General features: G+C 50.7%; 1 protein-coding gene across 1 annotated transcript in view; it reads left to right on the top strand.

Moving 5' to 3' along the window:
• Nucleotides 1-796: 796 nt before the first annotated feature.
• Nucleotides 797-17366, top strand: part of LOC140075769 (3-oxoacyl-[acyl-carrier-protein] reductase FabG-like) — a 20224-nt gene continuing 3654 nt past the window's right edge. The window contains exons 1-3 of the mRNA XM_072122052.1: nucleotides 797-883; nucleotides 10876-11046; nucleotides 16311-16489. Of these exons, the coding sequence (XP_071978153.1) occupies nucleotides 866-883; nucleotides 10876-11046; nucleotides 16311-16489 (368 nt within the window). The 5' untranslated portion in view covers nucleotides 797-865. The remainder of the gene's footprint in view (nucleotides 884-10875; nucleotides 11047-16310; nucleotides 16490-17366) is intronic.

The raw sequence follows: 17366 nt of genomic DNA, 5'->3' as shown, positions 1-17366 counted from the left end.
AGTAATAGATTGTATCCCCCCCTGTACAGTCTCCTCTCCCCGGGGTGTAATGGCTGATAACAGAGAGTAATAGATTGTATCCCCCCCTGTACAGTCTCCTCTCCCCGGGGTGTAATGGCTGATAACAGAGAGTAATAGATTGTATCCCCCCCTGTACAGTCTCCTCTCCCCGGGATGTAATGGCTGATAACAGAGAGTAATAGATTGTATCCCCCTGTACAGTCTCCTCTCCCCGGGGTGTAATGGCTGATAACAGAGAGTAATAGATTGTATCCCCCTGTACAGTCTCCTCTCCCCGGGGTGTAATGGCTGATAACAGAGAGTAATAGATTGTATCCCCCCCTGTACAGTCTCCTCCCCCCGGGATGTAATGGCTGATAACAGAGAGTAATAGATTGTATCCCCCCTGTACAGTCTCCTCTCCCCGGGATGTAATGGCTGATAACAGAGAGTAATAGATTGTATCCCCCCTGTACAGTCTCCTCTCCCCGGGGTGTAATGGCTGATAACAGAGAGTAATAGATTGTATCCCCCCTGTACAGTCTCCTCTCCCCGGGATGTAATGGCTGATAACAGAGAGTAATAGATTGTATCCCCCTGTACAGTCTCCTCTCCCCGGGGTGTAATGGCTGATAACAGAGAGTAATAGATTGTATCCCCCCTGTACAGTCTCCTCTCCCCGGGGTGTAATGGCTGATAACAGAGAGTAATAGATTGTATTACTTAGAATCTGGTCTCCCAGGGGTTAATCTTCAGGAGGGTCACGTGATCTGTGGGGGGAGGGGCATGCGTGTCTCTTGTGTCTTCAGTTTGTCCTTAATAAAGTTATACTAAATATCAGCGTGTCTGGTGAGACGGGAGGAGGATGGCGGCTCCGGAGCAGGTGAGGGGGAGGAGCCGGGGGCGGTGCTGCTGGGAGATGTAGTTCCTGTGATACAATGTTGTGAGGTTCCCGGATACAATGTATCGGTGTCATGAGACTGGCAGTGTATGAGTGTTGTGGAGCGGCGCCCCGGCCTGGACTCCCGGCATGCACCGCTCTTCCCTCTGCAGGTTGTGTGCCGCTGGTGGAGCTGTAATACCAGGCACGACCTGTGCGCAGTGGGGGCGCTGTAACCTGCAGGCTGCTGCGGGGTCAGGCGGAGTCCTGAGAAGCTACAGACCCCAACTCACACCCTGCTGCCCCCTAATTATTGTACACCCTAACAGCAAAATACTTGCACCCCTCCAAACCTGGAGGGACCCTACACCCCGGGGACACATAATAATAATCACCATCATATTCCGTAGCGTTACACATCATAGGGGACATAAGGATGAAGGGAGGACACGAGCTTACAGTCTGAGGATGTGGGGGTGATACAAGAGCTTACAGTCTATGAGGATGAGGGGAGGACACAAGAGCTTACAGTCTATGAGGATGAGGGGAGGACACAAGAGCTTACAGTCTATGAGGATGAGGGAGGTCACAAGAGCTTACAGTCTATGAGGATAAGGGGGTGACACAAGAGCTTACAGTCTATGAGGATGAGGGGGTGACACAAGAGCTTACAGTCTATGAGGATGAGGGGGTGAGACAAGAGCTTACAGTCTATGAGGATGAGGAGGTGACACAAGAGCTTACAGTCTATGAGGATGAGGGGGTGACACAAGAGCTTACAGTCTATGAGGATGAGGGGGTAACACAAGAGCTTACAGTCTATGAGGATGAGGGGGTGACACAAGAGCTTACAGTCTATGAGGATGAGGGGGTGACACAAGAGCTTACAGTATATGAGGATGAGGGGGGACACAAGAGCTTACAGTCTATGAGGATGAGGGGGTGACACAAGAGCTTACAGTATATGAGGATGAGGGGGGACACAAGAGCTTACAGTCTATGAGGATGAGGAGGACACAAGAGCTTACAGTCTATAAGGATGAGGAGGACACAAGAGCTTACAGTCTATGAGGATGGGGGGAGGACACAAGAGCTTACAGTCTATGGGGATGAGGGGGTGACACAAGAGCTTACAGTCTATGAGGATGAGGGGGGCACAAGAGCTTACAGTCTATGAGGATGAGGGGGTGACATAAGAGCTTACAGTCTATGAGGATGAGGGGGTGACACAAGAGCTTACAGTCTATGAGGATGAGGGGGTGACACAAGAGCTTACAGTCTATGAGGACTAGGGGTGACACAAGAGCTTACAGTCTATGAGGATGAGGGGGTGACACAAGAGCTTACAGTCTATGAGGATGAGGGGAGGACACAAGAGCTTACAGTCTATGAGGATGAGGGGGGACACAAGAGCTTACAGTCTATGAGGATGAGGGGGAGACACAAGAGCTTACAGTCTATGATTATGAGGGGGTGACACATGAGCTTACAGTCTATAAGGATGAGGGGGTGACACAAGAGCTTACAGTCTATGAGGATGAGGGGGGACACAAGAGCTTACAGTCTATGAGGATGAGGGGGACACAAGAGCTTACAGTCTATGAGGATGAGGAGGACACAAGAGCTTACAGTCTATGAGGATGAGGAGGACACAAGAGCTTACAGTCTATGAGGATGAGGGGGGTGACACAAGAGCTTACAATCTATGAGGATGAGGGGTTGACATAAGAGCTTACAGTCTATGAGGATGAGGGGGTGACATAAGAGCTTACAGTCTATGAGGATGAGGGGGTGACACAAGAGCTTACAGTCTATGAGGATGAGGGGGAGACACAAGAGCTTACAGTCTATGAGGATGAGGGGAGACACAAGAGCTTACAGTCTATGAGGATGAGGGGGACACAAGAGCTTACAGTCTATGAGGATGAGGAGGACACAAGAGCTTACAGTCTATGAGGATGAGGGGGGACACAAGAGCTTACAGTCTATGAGGATGAGGGGGAGACACAAGAGCTTACAGTCTATGAGGATGAGGGGAGACACAAGAGCTTACAGTCTATGAGGATGAGGGGAGACACAAGAGCTTACAGTCTATGAGGATGAGGGGAGGACACAAGAGCTTACAGTCTATGAGGATGAGGAGGACACAAGAGCTTACAGTCTATGAGGATGAGGGGGGACACAAGAGCTTACAGTCTATGAGGATGAGGGGGAGACACAAGAGCTTACAGTCTATGAGGATGAGGGGAGACACAAGAGCTTACAGTCTATGAGGATGAGGGGAGACACAAGAGCTTACAGTCTATGAGGATGAGGGGAGACACAAGAGCTTACAGTCTATGAGGATGAGGAGGTGACACAAGAGCTTACAGTCTATGAGGATGAGGGGTGACACAAGAGCTTACAGTCTATGAGGATGAGGGGAGGACACAAGAGCTTACAGTCTATGAGGATGAGGAGGTGACACAAGAGCTTACAGTCTATGAGGATGAGGGGCTGACACAAGAGCTTACAGTCTGAGGATGAGGGGGAGACACAAGAGCTTATAGTCTATGAGGATGAGGGGGTGACACAAGAGCTTACAGTCTATGAGGATGAGGAGGACACAAGAGCTTACAGTCTATGAGGATGAGGGGGGACACAAGAGCTTACAGTCTATGAGGATGAGGAGGACACAAGAGCTTACAGTATATGAGGATGAGGGGGACACAAGAGCTTACAGTCTATGAGGATGAGGGGGTGACACAAGAGCTTACAGTCTATGAGGATGAGGGGGGGCACAAGAGCTTACAGTCTATGAGGATGAGGAGGACACAAGAGCTTACAGTCTATGAGGATGAGGGGGGACACAAGAGCTTACAGTCTATGAGGATGAGGGGGAGACACAAGAGCTTACAGTCTATGAGGATGAGGGGAGACACAAGAGCTTACAGTCTATGAGGATGAGGAGGACACAAGAGCTTACAGTCTATGAGGAGGACACAAGAGCTTACAGTCTATGAGGATGAGGGGGTGACACAAGAGCTTACAGTCTATGAGGATGAGGGGGTGACACAAGAGCTTACAGTCTATGTGGATGAGGAGGACACAAGAGCTTACAGTCTATGAGGATGAGGGGGTGACACAAGAGCTTACAGTCTATGAGGATGAGGGGGGACACAAGAGCTTACAGTCTATGAGGATGAGGGGGAGACACAAGAGCTTACAGTCTATGAGGATGAGGGGAGACACAAGAGCTTACAGTCTATGAGGATGAGGAGGACACAAGAGCTTACAGTCTATGAGGAGGACACAAGAGCTTACAGTCTATGAGGATGAGGGGGTGACACAAGAGCTTACAGTCTATGAGGATGAGGGGGTGACACAAGAGCTTACAGTCTATGTGGATGAGGAGGACACAAGAGCTTACAGTCTATGAGGATGAGGGGGTGACACAAGAGCTTACAGTCTATGAGGATGAGGGGGGACACAAGAGCTTACAGTCTATGAGGATGAGGGGTGACACAAGAGCTTACAGTCTATGAGGATGAGGGGGTGACACAAGAGCTTACAGTCTATGAGGATGAGGACACAAGAGCTTACAGTCTATGAGGATGAGGACACAAGAGCTTACAGTCTATGAGGATGAGGGGGTGACACAAGAGCTTACAGTCTATGAGGATGAGGGGGTGACACAAGAGCTTACAGTCTATGAGGATGAGGAGGACACAAGAGCTTACAGTCTATGAGGATGAGGGGGTGACACAAGAGCTTACAGTCTATGAGGATGAGGGGGGACACAAGAGCTTACAGTCTATGAGGATGAGGGGTGACACAAGAGCTTACAGTCTATGAGGATGAGGGGGTGACACAAGAGCTTACAGTCTATGAGGATGAGGACACAAGAGCTTACAGTCTATGAGGATGAGGACACAAGAGCTTACAGTCTATGAGGATGAGGGGGTGACACAAGAGCTTACAGTCTATGAGGATGAGGGGTGACACAAGAGCTTACAGTCTATGAGGATGAGGAGGACACAAGAGCTTACAGTCTATGAGGATGAGGAGGACACAAGAGCTTACAGTCTATGAGGATGAGGGGGGACACAAGAGCTTACAGTCTATGAGGATGAGGGGGAGACACAAGAGCTTACAGTCTATGAGGATGAGGGGAGACACAAGAGCTTACAGTCTATGAGGATGAGGGGAGACACAAGAGCTTACAGTCTATGAGGATGAGGGGAGGACACAAGAGCTTACAGTCTATGAGGATGAGGGGGAGACAAGAGATTACAGTCTATGAGGATGAGGAGGACACAAGAGCTTACAGTCTATGAGGATGATGGGGGACACAAGAGCTTACAGTCTATGAGGATGAGGGGGAGACACAAGAGCTTACAGTCTATGAGGATGAGGGGAGACACAAGAGCTTACAGTCTATGAGGATGAGGGGAGACACAAGAGCTTACAGTCTATGAGGATGAGGGGAGGACACAAGAGCTTACAGTCTATGAGGATGAGGGGGGACACAAGAGCTTACAGTCTATGAGGATGAGGGGGGGACACAAGAGCTTACAGTCTATGAGGATGAGGAGGACACAAGAGCTTACAGTCTATGAGGATGAGGGAGGACACGAGCTTACAGTCTATGAGAATGAGGGGAGGACACAAGAGCTTACAGTCTATGAGGATGAGAGAGGACACAAGAGCTTACAGTCTATGAGGATGAGGGGGGACACAAGAGCTTACAGTCTATGAGGATGAGGGGGGGCACAAGAGCTTACAGTCTATGAGGGGGACACAAGAGCTTACAGTCTATGAGGATGAGGGAGGACACGAGCTTACAGTCTATGAGGATGAGGGGGGACACAAGAGCTTACAGTCTATAAGGATGAGGGGGTGACACAAGAGCTTACAGTCTATGAGGATGAGAAGTGACACAAGAGCTTACAGTCTATGAGGATGAGGAGGACACAAGAGCTTACAGTCTATGAGGATGAGGGGGTGACACAAGAGCTTACAGTCTATGAGGATGAGGGGGTGACACAAGAGCTTACAGTCTATGAGGATGAGGGGGTGACACAAGAGCTTACAGTCTATGAGGATGAGGAGGACACAAGAGCTTACAGTCTATGAGGATGAGGGGGTGACACAAGAGCTTACAGTCTATGAGGATGAGGGGGTGACACAAGAGCTTACAGTCTATGAGGATGAGGGGGGACACAAGAGCTTACAGTCTATGAGGATGAGGGGGGACACAAGAGCTTACAGTCTATGAGGAGGACACAAGAGCTTACAGTCTATGAGGATGAGGGGGTGACACAAGAGCTTACAGTCTATGAGGATGAGGGGGTGACACAAGAGCTTACAGTCTATGTGGATGAGGAGGACACAAGAGCTTACAGTCTATGAGGATGAGGGGGTGACACAAGAGCTTACAGTCTATGAGGATGAGGGGGGACACAAGAGCTTACAGTCTATGAGGATGAGGGGGTGACACAAGAGCTTACAGTCTATGAGGATGAGGACACAAGAGCTTACAGTCTATGAGGATGAGGACACAAGAGCTTACAGTCTATGAGGATGAGGGGGTGACACAAGAGCTTACAGTCTATGAGGATGAGGGGGTGACACAAGAGCTTACAGTCTATGAGGATGAGGGGGACACAAGAGCTTACAGTCTATGAGGATGAGGGGGTGACACAAGAGCTTACAGTCTATGAGGATGAGGGGGTGACACAAGAGCTTACAGTCTATGAGGATGAGGGGGGACACAAGAGCTTACAGTCTATGAGGATGAGGGGTGACACAAGAGCTTACAGTCTATGAGGATGAGGGGGTGACACAAGAGCTTACAGTCTATGAGGATGAGGACACAAGAGCTTACAGTCTATGAGGATGAGGACACAAGAGCTTACAGTCTATGAGGATGAGGGGGTGACACAAGAGCTTACAGTCTATGAGGATGAGGGGGTGACACAAGAGCTTACAGTCTATGAGGATGAGGAGGACACAAGAGCTTACAGTCTATGAGGATGAGGGGGTGACACAAGAGCTTACAGTCTATGAGGATGAGGGGGGACACAAGAGCTTACAGTCTATGAGGATGAGGGGTGACACAAGAGCTTACAGTCTATGAGGATGAGGGGTGACACAAGAGCTTACAGTTTATGAGGATGAGGGGGTGACACAAGAGCTTACAATCTATGAGGATGAGGGGGAGACACAAGAGCTTACAGTCTATGAGGATGAGGGGTGACACAAGAGCTTACAGCCTATGAGCATGAGGGGTGACACAAGAGCTTACAGTCTATGAGGATGAGGGGTGACACAAGAGCTTGCAGTCTATGAGGATGAGGGGGTGACACAAGAGCTTGCAGTCTATGAGGATGAGGGGGTGACACAAGAGCTGACAGTCTATGAGGATGAGGGGGGGACACAAGAGCTTACAGTCTATGAGGATGAGGGGGGGGGGACACAAGAGCTTACAGTCTATATGGATGAGGGGGTGACACAAGAGCTTACAGTCCATGAGGATGAGGGGAGGACACAAGAGCTTACAGTCTATAAGGATGAGGGGGTGACACAAGAGCTTACAGTCTATGAGGATGAGGGGGGGGGGCACAAGAGCTTACAGTCTATGAGGATGAGGGGGGGGACACAAGAGCTTACAGTCTATGAGGATGAGGGGGTGACACAAGAGCTTACAGTCTATGAGGATGAGGGGGGTGACACAAGAGCTTACAGTCTATGAGGATGAGGGGGGTGACACAAGAGCTTACAGTCTATGAGGATGAGGGGGACACAAGAGCTTACAGTCTATGAGGATGAGGGGGGTGACACAAGAGCTTACAGTCTATGAGGATGAGGGGGGTGACACAAGAGCTTACAGTCTATGAGGATGAGGGGGACACAAGAGCTTACAGTCTATGAGGATGAGGGGGACACAAGAGCTTACAGTCTATGAGGATGAGGGGAGGACACAAGAGCTTACAGTCTATGAGGATGAGGGGAGGACACAAGAGCTTACAGTCTATGAGGATGAGGGGGGACACAAGAGCTTACAGTCTATGAGGATGAGGGGGGACACAAGAGCTTACAGTCTATGAGGATGAGAGGTGACACAAGAGCTTACAGTCTATGAGGATGAGGGGGTGACACAAGAGCTTACAGTCTATGAGGATGAGGGGGTGACACAAGAGCTTACAGTCTATGAGGATGAGGGGACGACACAAGAGCTTACAGTCTATGAGGATGAGAGGGACACAAGAGCTTACAGTCTATGAGGATGGGGGACACAAGAGCTTACAGTCTATGAGGATGAGAGGGGACACAAGAGCTTACAGTCTATGAGGATGAGGGGGTGACACAAGAGCTTACAGTCTATGAGGATGAGGGCGACACAAGAGCTTACAGTCTATGAGGATGAGGGGGGGGGACACAAGAGCTTACAGTCTATGAGGATGAGGGCGACACAAGAGCTTACAGTCTATGAGGATGAGGGGGTGACACAAGAGCTTACAGTCTATGAGGATGAGGGGGGACACAAGAGCTTACAGTCTATGAGGATGAGGGGTGACACAAGAGCTTACAGTCTATGAGGAGGACACAAGAGCTTACAGTCTATGAGGATGAGGGGGTGACACAAGAGCTTACAGTCTATGAGGATGAGGGGGTGACACAAGAGCTTACAGTCTATGTGGATGAGGAGGACACAAGAGCTTACAGTCTATGAGGATGAGGGGGTGACACAAGAGCTTACAGTCTATGAGGATGAGGGGGGACACAAGAGCTTACAGTCTATGAGGATGAGGGGTGACACAAGAGCTTACAGTCTATGAGGATGAGGGGGTGACACAAGAGCTTACAGTCTATGAGGATGAGGACACAAGAGCTTACAGTCTATGAGGATGAGGACACAAGAGCTTACAGTCTATGAGGATGAGGGGGTGACACAAGAGCTTACAGTCTATGAGGATGAGGGGGTGACACAAGAGCTTACAGTCTATGAGGATGAGGAGGACACAAGAGCTTACAGTCTATGAGGATGAGGGGGTGACACAAGAGCTTACAGTCTATGAGGATGAGGGGGGACACAAGAGCTTACAGTCTATGAGGATGAGGGTTGACACAAGAGCTTACAGTCTATGAGGATGAGGGGGTGACACAAGAGCTTACAGTCTATGAGGATGAGGACACAAGAGCTTACAGTCTATGAGGATGAGGACACAAGAGCTTACAGTCTATGAGGATGAGGGGGTGACACAAGAGCTTACAGTCTATGAGGATGAGGGGGTGACACAAGAGCTTACAGTCTATGAGGATGAGGAGGACACAAGAGCTTACAGTCTATGAGGATGAGGGGGTGACACAAGAGCTTACAGTCTATGAGGATGAGGGGGGACACAAGAGCTTACAGTCTATGAGGATGAGGGGTGACACAAGAGCTTACAGTCTATGAGGATGAGGGGTGACACAAGAGCTTACAGTTTATGAGGATGAGGGGGTGACACAAGAGCTTACAATCTATGAGGATGAGGGGGAGACACAAGAGCTTACAGTCTATGAGGATGAGGGGTGACACAAGAGCTTACAGCCTATGAGCATGAGGGGTGACACAAGAGCTTACAGTCTATGAGGATGAGGGGTGACACAAGAGCTTGCAGTCTATGAGGATGAGGGGGTGACACAAGAGCTTGCAGTCTATGAGGATGAGGGGGTGACACAAGAGCTGACAGTCTATGAGGATGAGGGGGGGACACAAGAGCTTACAGTCTATGAGGATGAGGGGGGGGGACACAAGAGCTTACAGTCTATATGGATGAGGGGGTGACACAAGAGCTTACAGTCCATGAGGATGAGGGGAGGACACAAGAGCTTACAGTCTATAAGGATGAGGGGGTGACACAAGAGCTTACAGTCTATGAGGATGAGGGGGGGGGCACAAGAGCTTACAGTCTATGAGGATGAGGGGGGGGACACAAGAGCTTACAGTCTATGAGGATGAGGGGGTGACACAAGAGCTTACAGTCTATGAGGATGAGGGGGGTGACACAAGAGCTTACAGTCTATGAGGATGAGGGGGGTGACACAAGAGCTTACAGTCTATGAGGATGAGGGGGACACAAGAGCTTACAGTCTATGACGATGAGGGGAGGACACAAGAGCTTACAGTCTATGACGATGAGGGGAGGACACAAGAGCTTACAGTCTATGAGGATGAGGGGAGGACACAAGAGCTTACAGTCTATGAGGATGAGGGGGGACACAAGAGCTTACAGTCTATGAGGATGAGGGGGGACACAAGAGCTTACAGTCTATGAGGATGAGAGGTGACACAAGAGCTTACAGTCTATGAGGATGAGGGGGTGACACAAGAGCTTACAGTCTATGAGGATGAGGGGGTGACACAAGAGCTTACAGTCTATGAGGATGAGGGGACGACACAAGAGCTTACAGTCTATGAGGATGAGCAGGTAACACAAGAGCTTACAGTCTATGATGATGGGGGACACAAGAGCTTACAGTCTATGAGGATGAGAGGGGACACAAGAGCTTACAGTCTATGAGGATGAGGGGGTGACACAAGAGCTTACAGTCTATGAGGATGAGGGCGACACAAGAGCTTACAGTCTATGAGGATGAGGGGGGGGGGACACAAGAGCTTACAGTCTATGAGGATGAGGGCGACACAAGAGCTTACAGTCTATGAGGATGAGGGCGACACAAGAGCTTACAGTCTATGAGGATGAGGGGGGGACACAAGAGCTTACAGTCTATGAGGATGAGGGCGACACAAGAGCTTACAGTCTCAAACCTCTAGTTGGGTCCTGGGGCCCCGGTGACACATCTTAGACCCCTATTTGGGACTCTGGGGCCTGGTGACACATAATACACCCCTAGTCGGTACCCTGGTTTCTGATGACATGTCATAGACCCCTATTTGAGAATTTGGGGTAATTTGGGGACTTTTTCTGATCTTCTGCATTGAGCTCACGTTCCCCTCTCATCTGCAGGTGGTGTCTCTGCGGGGTAAGGTTTGTCTGGTGACCGGCGCCAGCTCTGGGATCGGGGCCGGCACCGCGCTGCTCTTTGCCCGTCTTGGGGCCCGATTGGCCCTTAATGGAAGAAATGAGGAGAAGTTACAGGAGACGTCTCGGGGCTGCGAGGAGATCTGTAAGGAGAAGGTGAGATGTCAGGAGGAGGGGTACAAACCTGCGGGAATGGGTACGGACCATGAACTGAACCCTTGTCTAAGGTGATGGAGAATCAAGTTATAACTTTAACCTGGAGGACAATGACCTGCATTACCAGCCACGGCCATGCACAGGAGGGGCGCTGGTTCCTGGGGGTAAACTGTGAATAGATGATTTGTCATGCTTTGTGCAGCGCTGCGTAATCTGTGTGCGCTATATAAATAAAGAATAGGTTAAAAGGGTGGGGCCTTGTATGTTAGTGGTGGGAGTGGTTTAGAGCTAATTTGCTTATTATTTGTTGCCTGTATAACGCTGGGTATATACGTCAGCTCTTTAACCCCTTCCTGACCAGAGGCCTTTAAAGCCATTTTTTTGGAGCATTTCTAACAAATTTTCATACTTATTTACTTAAGGGCTTATAGGGGTTTTCCCACCAAAGAAAATTCTCAAATCTCTCCCCCCCCCTCCCCCCCCCCCAGTGATGATAACACAATAAAGATCATTTTTAACCCTAACAATTTTACTCATTTTTGTGAGTAGTGATGGGCGAATCGATTCTAACGAATCGGAATTTGTTCCGAATTTCAGGGAAAAATTAAATTCATCACGAATCCGAAGTTTAAATGGGCGCAAGACCTGTAAGCCAATCAGCGACCGGCAGCTTATGTGATGTCACACAGACAATGAAAGAGGCGGCCATTGTCTAATCTCGATTTGTCCCTTCAGTAGTGGAATCTTCTAGTGATCTTAGCAATTCTACAACGAATATAACCAATGAAAAACAGGCAGAGATGTCATATTTTCTGTGAAATTGTAATGAATGATCCATGCGGCGTCTTCTGTAAATTTAAATTAAAAATTTCAACTTCAAATTAATTTCAAAGTTGACATAAAAATTTTTCAATTCCGTATTTAAATAACCAGATCTGAACCCCCATAGCCCCTTTAGCTACAGCGAGAGGAGGGGTCTTGTGTAATCATTGCTTTTTGCCCACGGTGTCAGTCCACGGTGTCAGTTTTTGGGGTTCTGTATTCCCCAAGTCTGAAGTCCTTAATGAGCAGCTTCCTTCACCCGCCTAGTGAGGAGGGTAGCCGCCGCCACCAGCAGGACATGGAGCAGACCCTGCACCGGTAGGTGGTGACCTACTTGGACAGCACTTTACCACCTCAGGTAGAGGATCCCATGAACTACTGGGCAGCCAAACTTGATGCATGGCCGCAACTTGCAGAGTTTGCAGTAGAGAAGCTGTCCTGCCCGGCTTAACCATCTTGTCCACTCGTAATGTTGAGAGACTGACCTTTGTCAAGATGAATCAGGCTTGGACCGGCCAGGATTTCAACTCGCCAATGCCTTATACATCAGCCATGACGCCTCCTCCAAACGTTGAGAAATGAGTCGGGGTTCTAACTACCTGCCTCAGCCACTATACTGATGCTGCCACCCGCCTGATGCCACATATCTGCTGCCAGTAGCTCCATCTGCCTCCTACCGACTTTACCAGAGAGAGATCTGTGAGATGCATATTGCACACTGTCAGCTCTGCTACATCTCTGTTCTCACAGATGTGTGCCTGCCTCCCCCTTCCCCCAGATAATGTATCTGCCTGTAGCTTGCGGCTTCTCTCTCCTCATGATGTGATGTGTTTGCTGGCAGGAAGTCAGTGTCTGTGAGCTCTGTCCTGGACTGCAGGGGGTGGGGCTAGAGTGCATCCCCGACCCTGAGTCAGAAGTTATAGGGTCGTGTCTAAGTTTCTTCAGACTCATCAGATAGTTCTTGACAAGGAGTGGGCTCTATCGCAACAACTACCCACCCCATGCTTTGGCAGGGTTGTTGCACAAGGATTCTCTGCAGGACAGCAGCACCAAACTGTTATCATGGTTACAAATGGCGCTGGACGTATTTTTAGCTGTCCGTATGTCTAGTTCTGTAGCTCACAAATCCATGATCCTGATGTGATCTGAGAAATGAGATTCTTATCTTTAATACAGCACCAGCAGCAGCAGGTCTTTAGTCCATAGAACAGTAGAAAGAGGCTTCCGAAATGACATTCTCCCTGTAGCGGGGACAACTGAAGGCCCTTGCCCACAGCCATTTGTCTTGTGTGAGTCCATGAGATCCATCATTGCACTCGGACACTCATCAGTTTTTTTCAGAAGTAAAGCAGGTCCTACTTTGATGCGGGTCTGAGGGACAACGGTCATCGTGCTGCACTCACTGGGGCAGATTTACTTACCCGGCCCATTCGCGATCCAGCGGTGCGTTCTCTGCGGTGGATTCGGGTCCGGCCGGGATTCACTAAGGCAGTTCCTCCTGCGTCCACCAGATGTCGCTGCTGTGCTGAAGAGCATCGGAACGCACTGGAGTTCACCGAGCCGGGCTGAGTGAAGGTAAGCACGTGCCGAGCGTCAATTTTTACTTTTTTTTAAAATGCGGCGGTTTTTCCGAATCCGTCGGGTTTTCGTTCGGCCACGCCCCCAGATTTCCGTCGCGTGCATGCCGGCGCCAATGCGCCACAATCCGATCCCGTGCGCCAAAAACCCGAGGCAATACAGGGAAAATCGGCGCAAATCGGAAATATTCGGGTAACACGTCGGGAAAACGCGCATCGGGCCCTTGGTAAATGACCCCCACTGTTTTCTGCACGAGTCTCTGGGAAGGAGCTGAGAGAATCCAACACAGGAGAAAAGTGATTTGTCCTGCATGATAACGTATCGCTGCATCGCACTCACCAAACTCTGAATCAACTATGAAAAACTGTGAGCACACCGACCCAAATCTGAGAAAACTCACACGATTTTCAACATGGCTCCTGGGCAAGAGGCCTAAAGCTGCTCTAGTCCTGTCCTAGAGGAAAACGCTGGTGGGCGAGGGGCCTAAAGCTGCTCTAGTCCTGTCCTAGAGGAAAACGCTGGTGGACGAGGGGCCTAAAGCTGCTCTAGTCCTATCCTAGAGGAAAACGCTGGTGGACGAGGGGCCTAAAGCTGCTCTAGTCCTATCCTAGAGGAAAACGCTGGTGGGCGAGGGGCCCAAAGCTGCTCTAGTCCTGTCCTAGAGGAAAACGCTGGTGGACGAGGGGCCTAAAGCTGCTCTAGTCCTATCCTAGAGGAAAACGCTGGTGGGCGAGGGACCTAAAGCTGCTCTAGTCCTATCCTAGAGGCAATTGCTGGTGGGCAAGGGGCCTAAAGCTACTCTAGTCCCATCCTAGAGGAAAACGCTGGTGGGCGAGGGGCCTAAAGCTTCTCTAGTTCTATCCTAGAGGAAAACGCTGGTGGGCGAGGGGCCTAAAGCTTCTCTAGTTCTATCCTAGAGGAAAACGCTGGTGGGCGAGGGGCCTAAAGCTGCTCTAGTCCTATCCTAGAGGGAAACGCTGGTGGGCGAGGGGCCTAAAGCTGCTCTAGTCCTATCCTAGAGGCAAACGTTGGTGGGCGAGGAGCCTAAAGCTGCTCTAGTCCTATCCTAGAGGAAAACGCTGGTGGGCGAGGGGCCTAAAGCTGCTCTAGTCCTATCCTAGAGGAAAACGCTGGTGGACGAGGGGCCTAAAGCTGCTCTAGTCCTATCCTAGAGGAAAACGCTGGTGGCTGAGGGGCCTAAAGCTGCTCTAGTCCTATCCTAGAGGAAAACGCTGGTGGGCGAGGGGCCTAAAGCTGCTCTAGTCCTATCCTAGAGGAAAACGCTGGTGGGCGAGGGGCCTAAAGCTGCTCTAGTCCTATCCTAGAGGAAGAAGCTGGTGGGCAAGGGGCCTAAAGCTGCTCTAGTCCTATCCTAGAGGAAGAAGCTGGTGGGCGAGGGGCCCAAAGCTGCTCTAGTCCTATCCTAGAGGCAAACGCTGGTGGGCGAGGGGCCTAAAGCTGCTCTAGTCCTATCCTAGAGGAAAACGCTGGTGGGCGAGGGACCTAAAGCTGCTCTAGTCCTATCCTAGAGGCAATTGCTGGTGGGCAAGGGGCCTAAAGCTGCTCTAGTTCTATCCTAGAGGAAAACGCTGGTGGGCGAGGAGCCTAAAGCTGCTCTAGTCCTATCCTAGAGGCAAACGCTGGTGGGTGAGGGGCCTAAAGCTGCTGTAGTCCTATCCTAGAGGAAAACGCTGGTGGGCGAGGAGCCTAAAGCTGCTCTAGTCCTATCCTAGAGGGAAACGCTGGTGGGCGAGGGGCCTAAAGCTGCTCTAGTCCTATCCTAGAGGAAAACGCTGGTGGGCGAGGGGCCTAAAGCTGCTCTAGTCCTATCCTAGAGGAAAATGCTGGTGGGCGAGGGGCCTAAAGCTGCTCTAGTCCTATCCTAGAGGAAAACACTGGTGGGCGAGGGGCCTAAAGCTGCTCTAGTCCTATCCTAGAGGAAGAAGCTGGTGTACGAGGGGCCTAAATCTGCTCTAGTCCTATCCTAGAGGAAAACACTGGTGGGCAAGAGGCCTAAAGCTGCTCTAGTCCTATCCTAGAGGAAAACGCTGGTGGGCGAGGGGCCTAAAGCTGCTCTAGTCCTATCCTACAGGAAGAAGCTGGTGGGCGAGGAGCCTAAAGCTGCTTTAGTCCTATCCTAGAGGCAAACGTTGATGGGTGAGGGGCTTAAAGCTGCTGTAGTCCTATCCTAGAGGAAAACGTTGGGGGTGAGGAGCCTTAAGCTGCTCTAGTCCTATCCTAGAGGCAAACGATGGTGGGCGAGGGGCCTAAAGCTGCTCTAGTCCTATCCTAGAGGAAAACACTGGTGGGCAAGAGGCCTAAAGCTGCTCTAGTCCTATCCTAGAGGAAAACGCTGGTGGGCGAGGGGCCTAAAGCTGCTCTAGTCCTATCCTAGAGGCAAACGTTGGTGGGCGAGGAGCCTAAAGCTGCTCTAGTCCTATCCTAGAGGAAAACGCTGGTGGGCAATGGGCCTAAAGCTGCTCTAGTCTTATCCTAGAGGCAAAGGCTGGTGGGCGAGGGGCCTAAAGCTGCTCTAGTCCTATCCTAGAGGCAAACGTTGGTGGGTGAGGGGCGTAAAGCTGCTCTAGTCCTATCCTAGAGGCAAACGTTAGTGGGTGAGGGGCGTAAAGCTGCTCTAGTCCTATCCTAGAGGAAGAAGCTGGTGGACGAGGAGCCTAAAGCTGCTCTATTCCTATCCTAGAGGAAGAAGCTGGTGGGCGAGGGGCCTAATGGCGGAGCGGTGCCAGAAAACCTGCAATCAGAAAAGCCTTCATAATCCAGGACTCTTTGTGCTGTTGTTGTAGTCTTATCTATGGGAAACACTTGTGGCTTCCAGGTGACATTAACCCTTTCCTTGTCTGCAGCCTCTGCTGGTTCCCGGAGACCTGACTGATGAGGTGCGGGTACGGGGGATGGTGGAGCAGACGGTGGCGCACTATGGACAGCTGGACGTGCTGGTGAACTGTGGCGGGATACTGTCCATGGGGAGTATAGAGACCACCACCCTGGAGGACTATGACCGAGTAATGAACGTGAACGTACGGTGAGAAGAAATAATCTACATAGTCACAGGGGCGGGACCTCATCTCTGCAGAACCCAGACCATACCCAATTCTGTACAGACCCCAGACCTCAACCTAATCTCTACAGACTCCAGACCATACCCCTATCTCTTCAGACCCCAGACTGTACCCCTATATCTACAGACCCCAGACCTTACCCACATTTAAACAAACCCCATACCCCTCATCTCAGACCATTCTCTACAGCCCTAGACAATACATCCATCTCTACAGACTCCACATGATACCTGCATCTCCACAGACCCCAGACCATACCGGCAGTTCTACAGACCCCAGACAATGCCCTAAGCTCTACAGACCCCAGACCATGCCCAACAGCTGTACAGACCCCAGACAGTGCCCTCATCTCTACGGACCCCAGACAGTGCCCTCATCTCTACGGACCCCAGACAGTGCCCTCATCTCTACGGACCCCAGACAGTGCCCTCATCTCTACGGACCCCAGACAGTGCCCTCATCGCTACGGACCCCAGACAGTGCCCTCATCGCTACGGACCCCAGACAGTGCCCTCATCGCTACGGACCCCAGACAGTGCCCTCATCTCTACGGACCCCAGACAGTGCCCTCATCGCTACGGACCCCAGACAGTGCCCTCATCTCTACGGACCCCAGACAGTGCCCTCATCGCTACGGACCCCAGACAGTGCCCTCATCTCTACGGACCTCATAGTTGAGTGCTCCTGACCTGTGCATAGGGGGATTATCTGTCACTGGTGGTCTTATTTTCCAGGTATATTTGTACAGAACTGCTGTGTATCCTGTAGAGCAGGGGGTTACAGGAGGAGCCTCAGGCTGAAGGATTTTTTGGGGGTGTCTTTTGTAGCAGTGAATAACTG

This window comes from Engystomops pustulosus, chromosome 8, assembly GCF_040894005.1.
Source record: "Engystomops pustulosus chromosome 8, aEngPut4.maternal, whole genome shotgun sequence".
Taxonomy (NCBI): Eukaryota; Metazoa; Chordata; class Amphibia; order Anura; family Leptodactylidae; genus Engystomops; species Engystomops pustulosus.
Note: the sequence above shows the minus strand (reverse complement) of the source record. Positions and strands in the feature narration are given on the sequence as shown.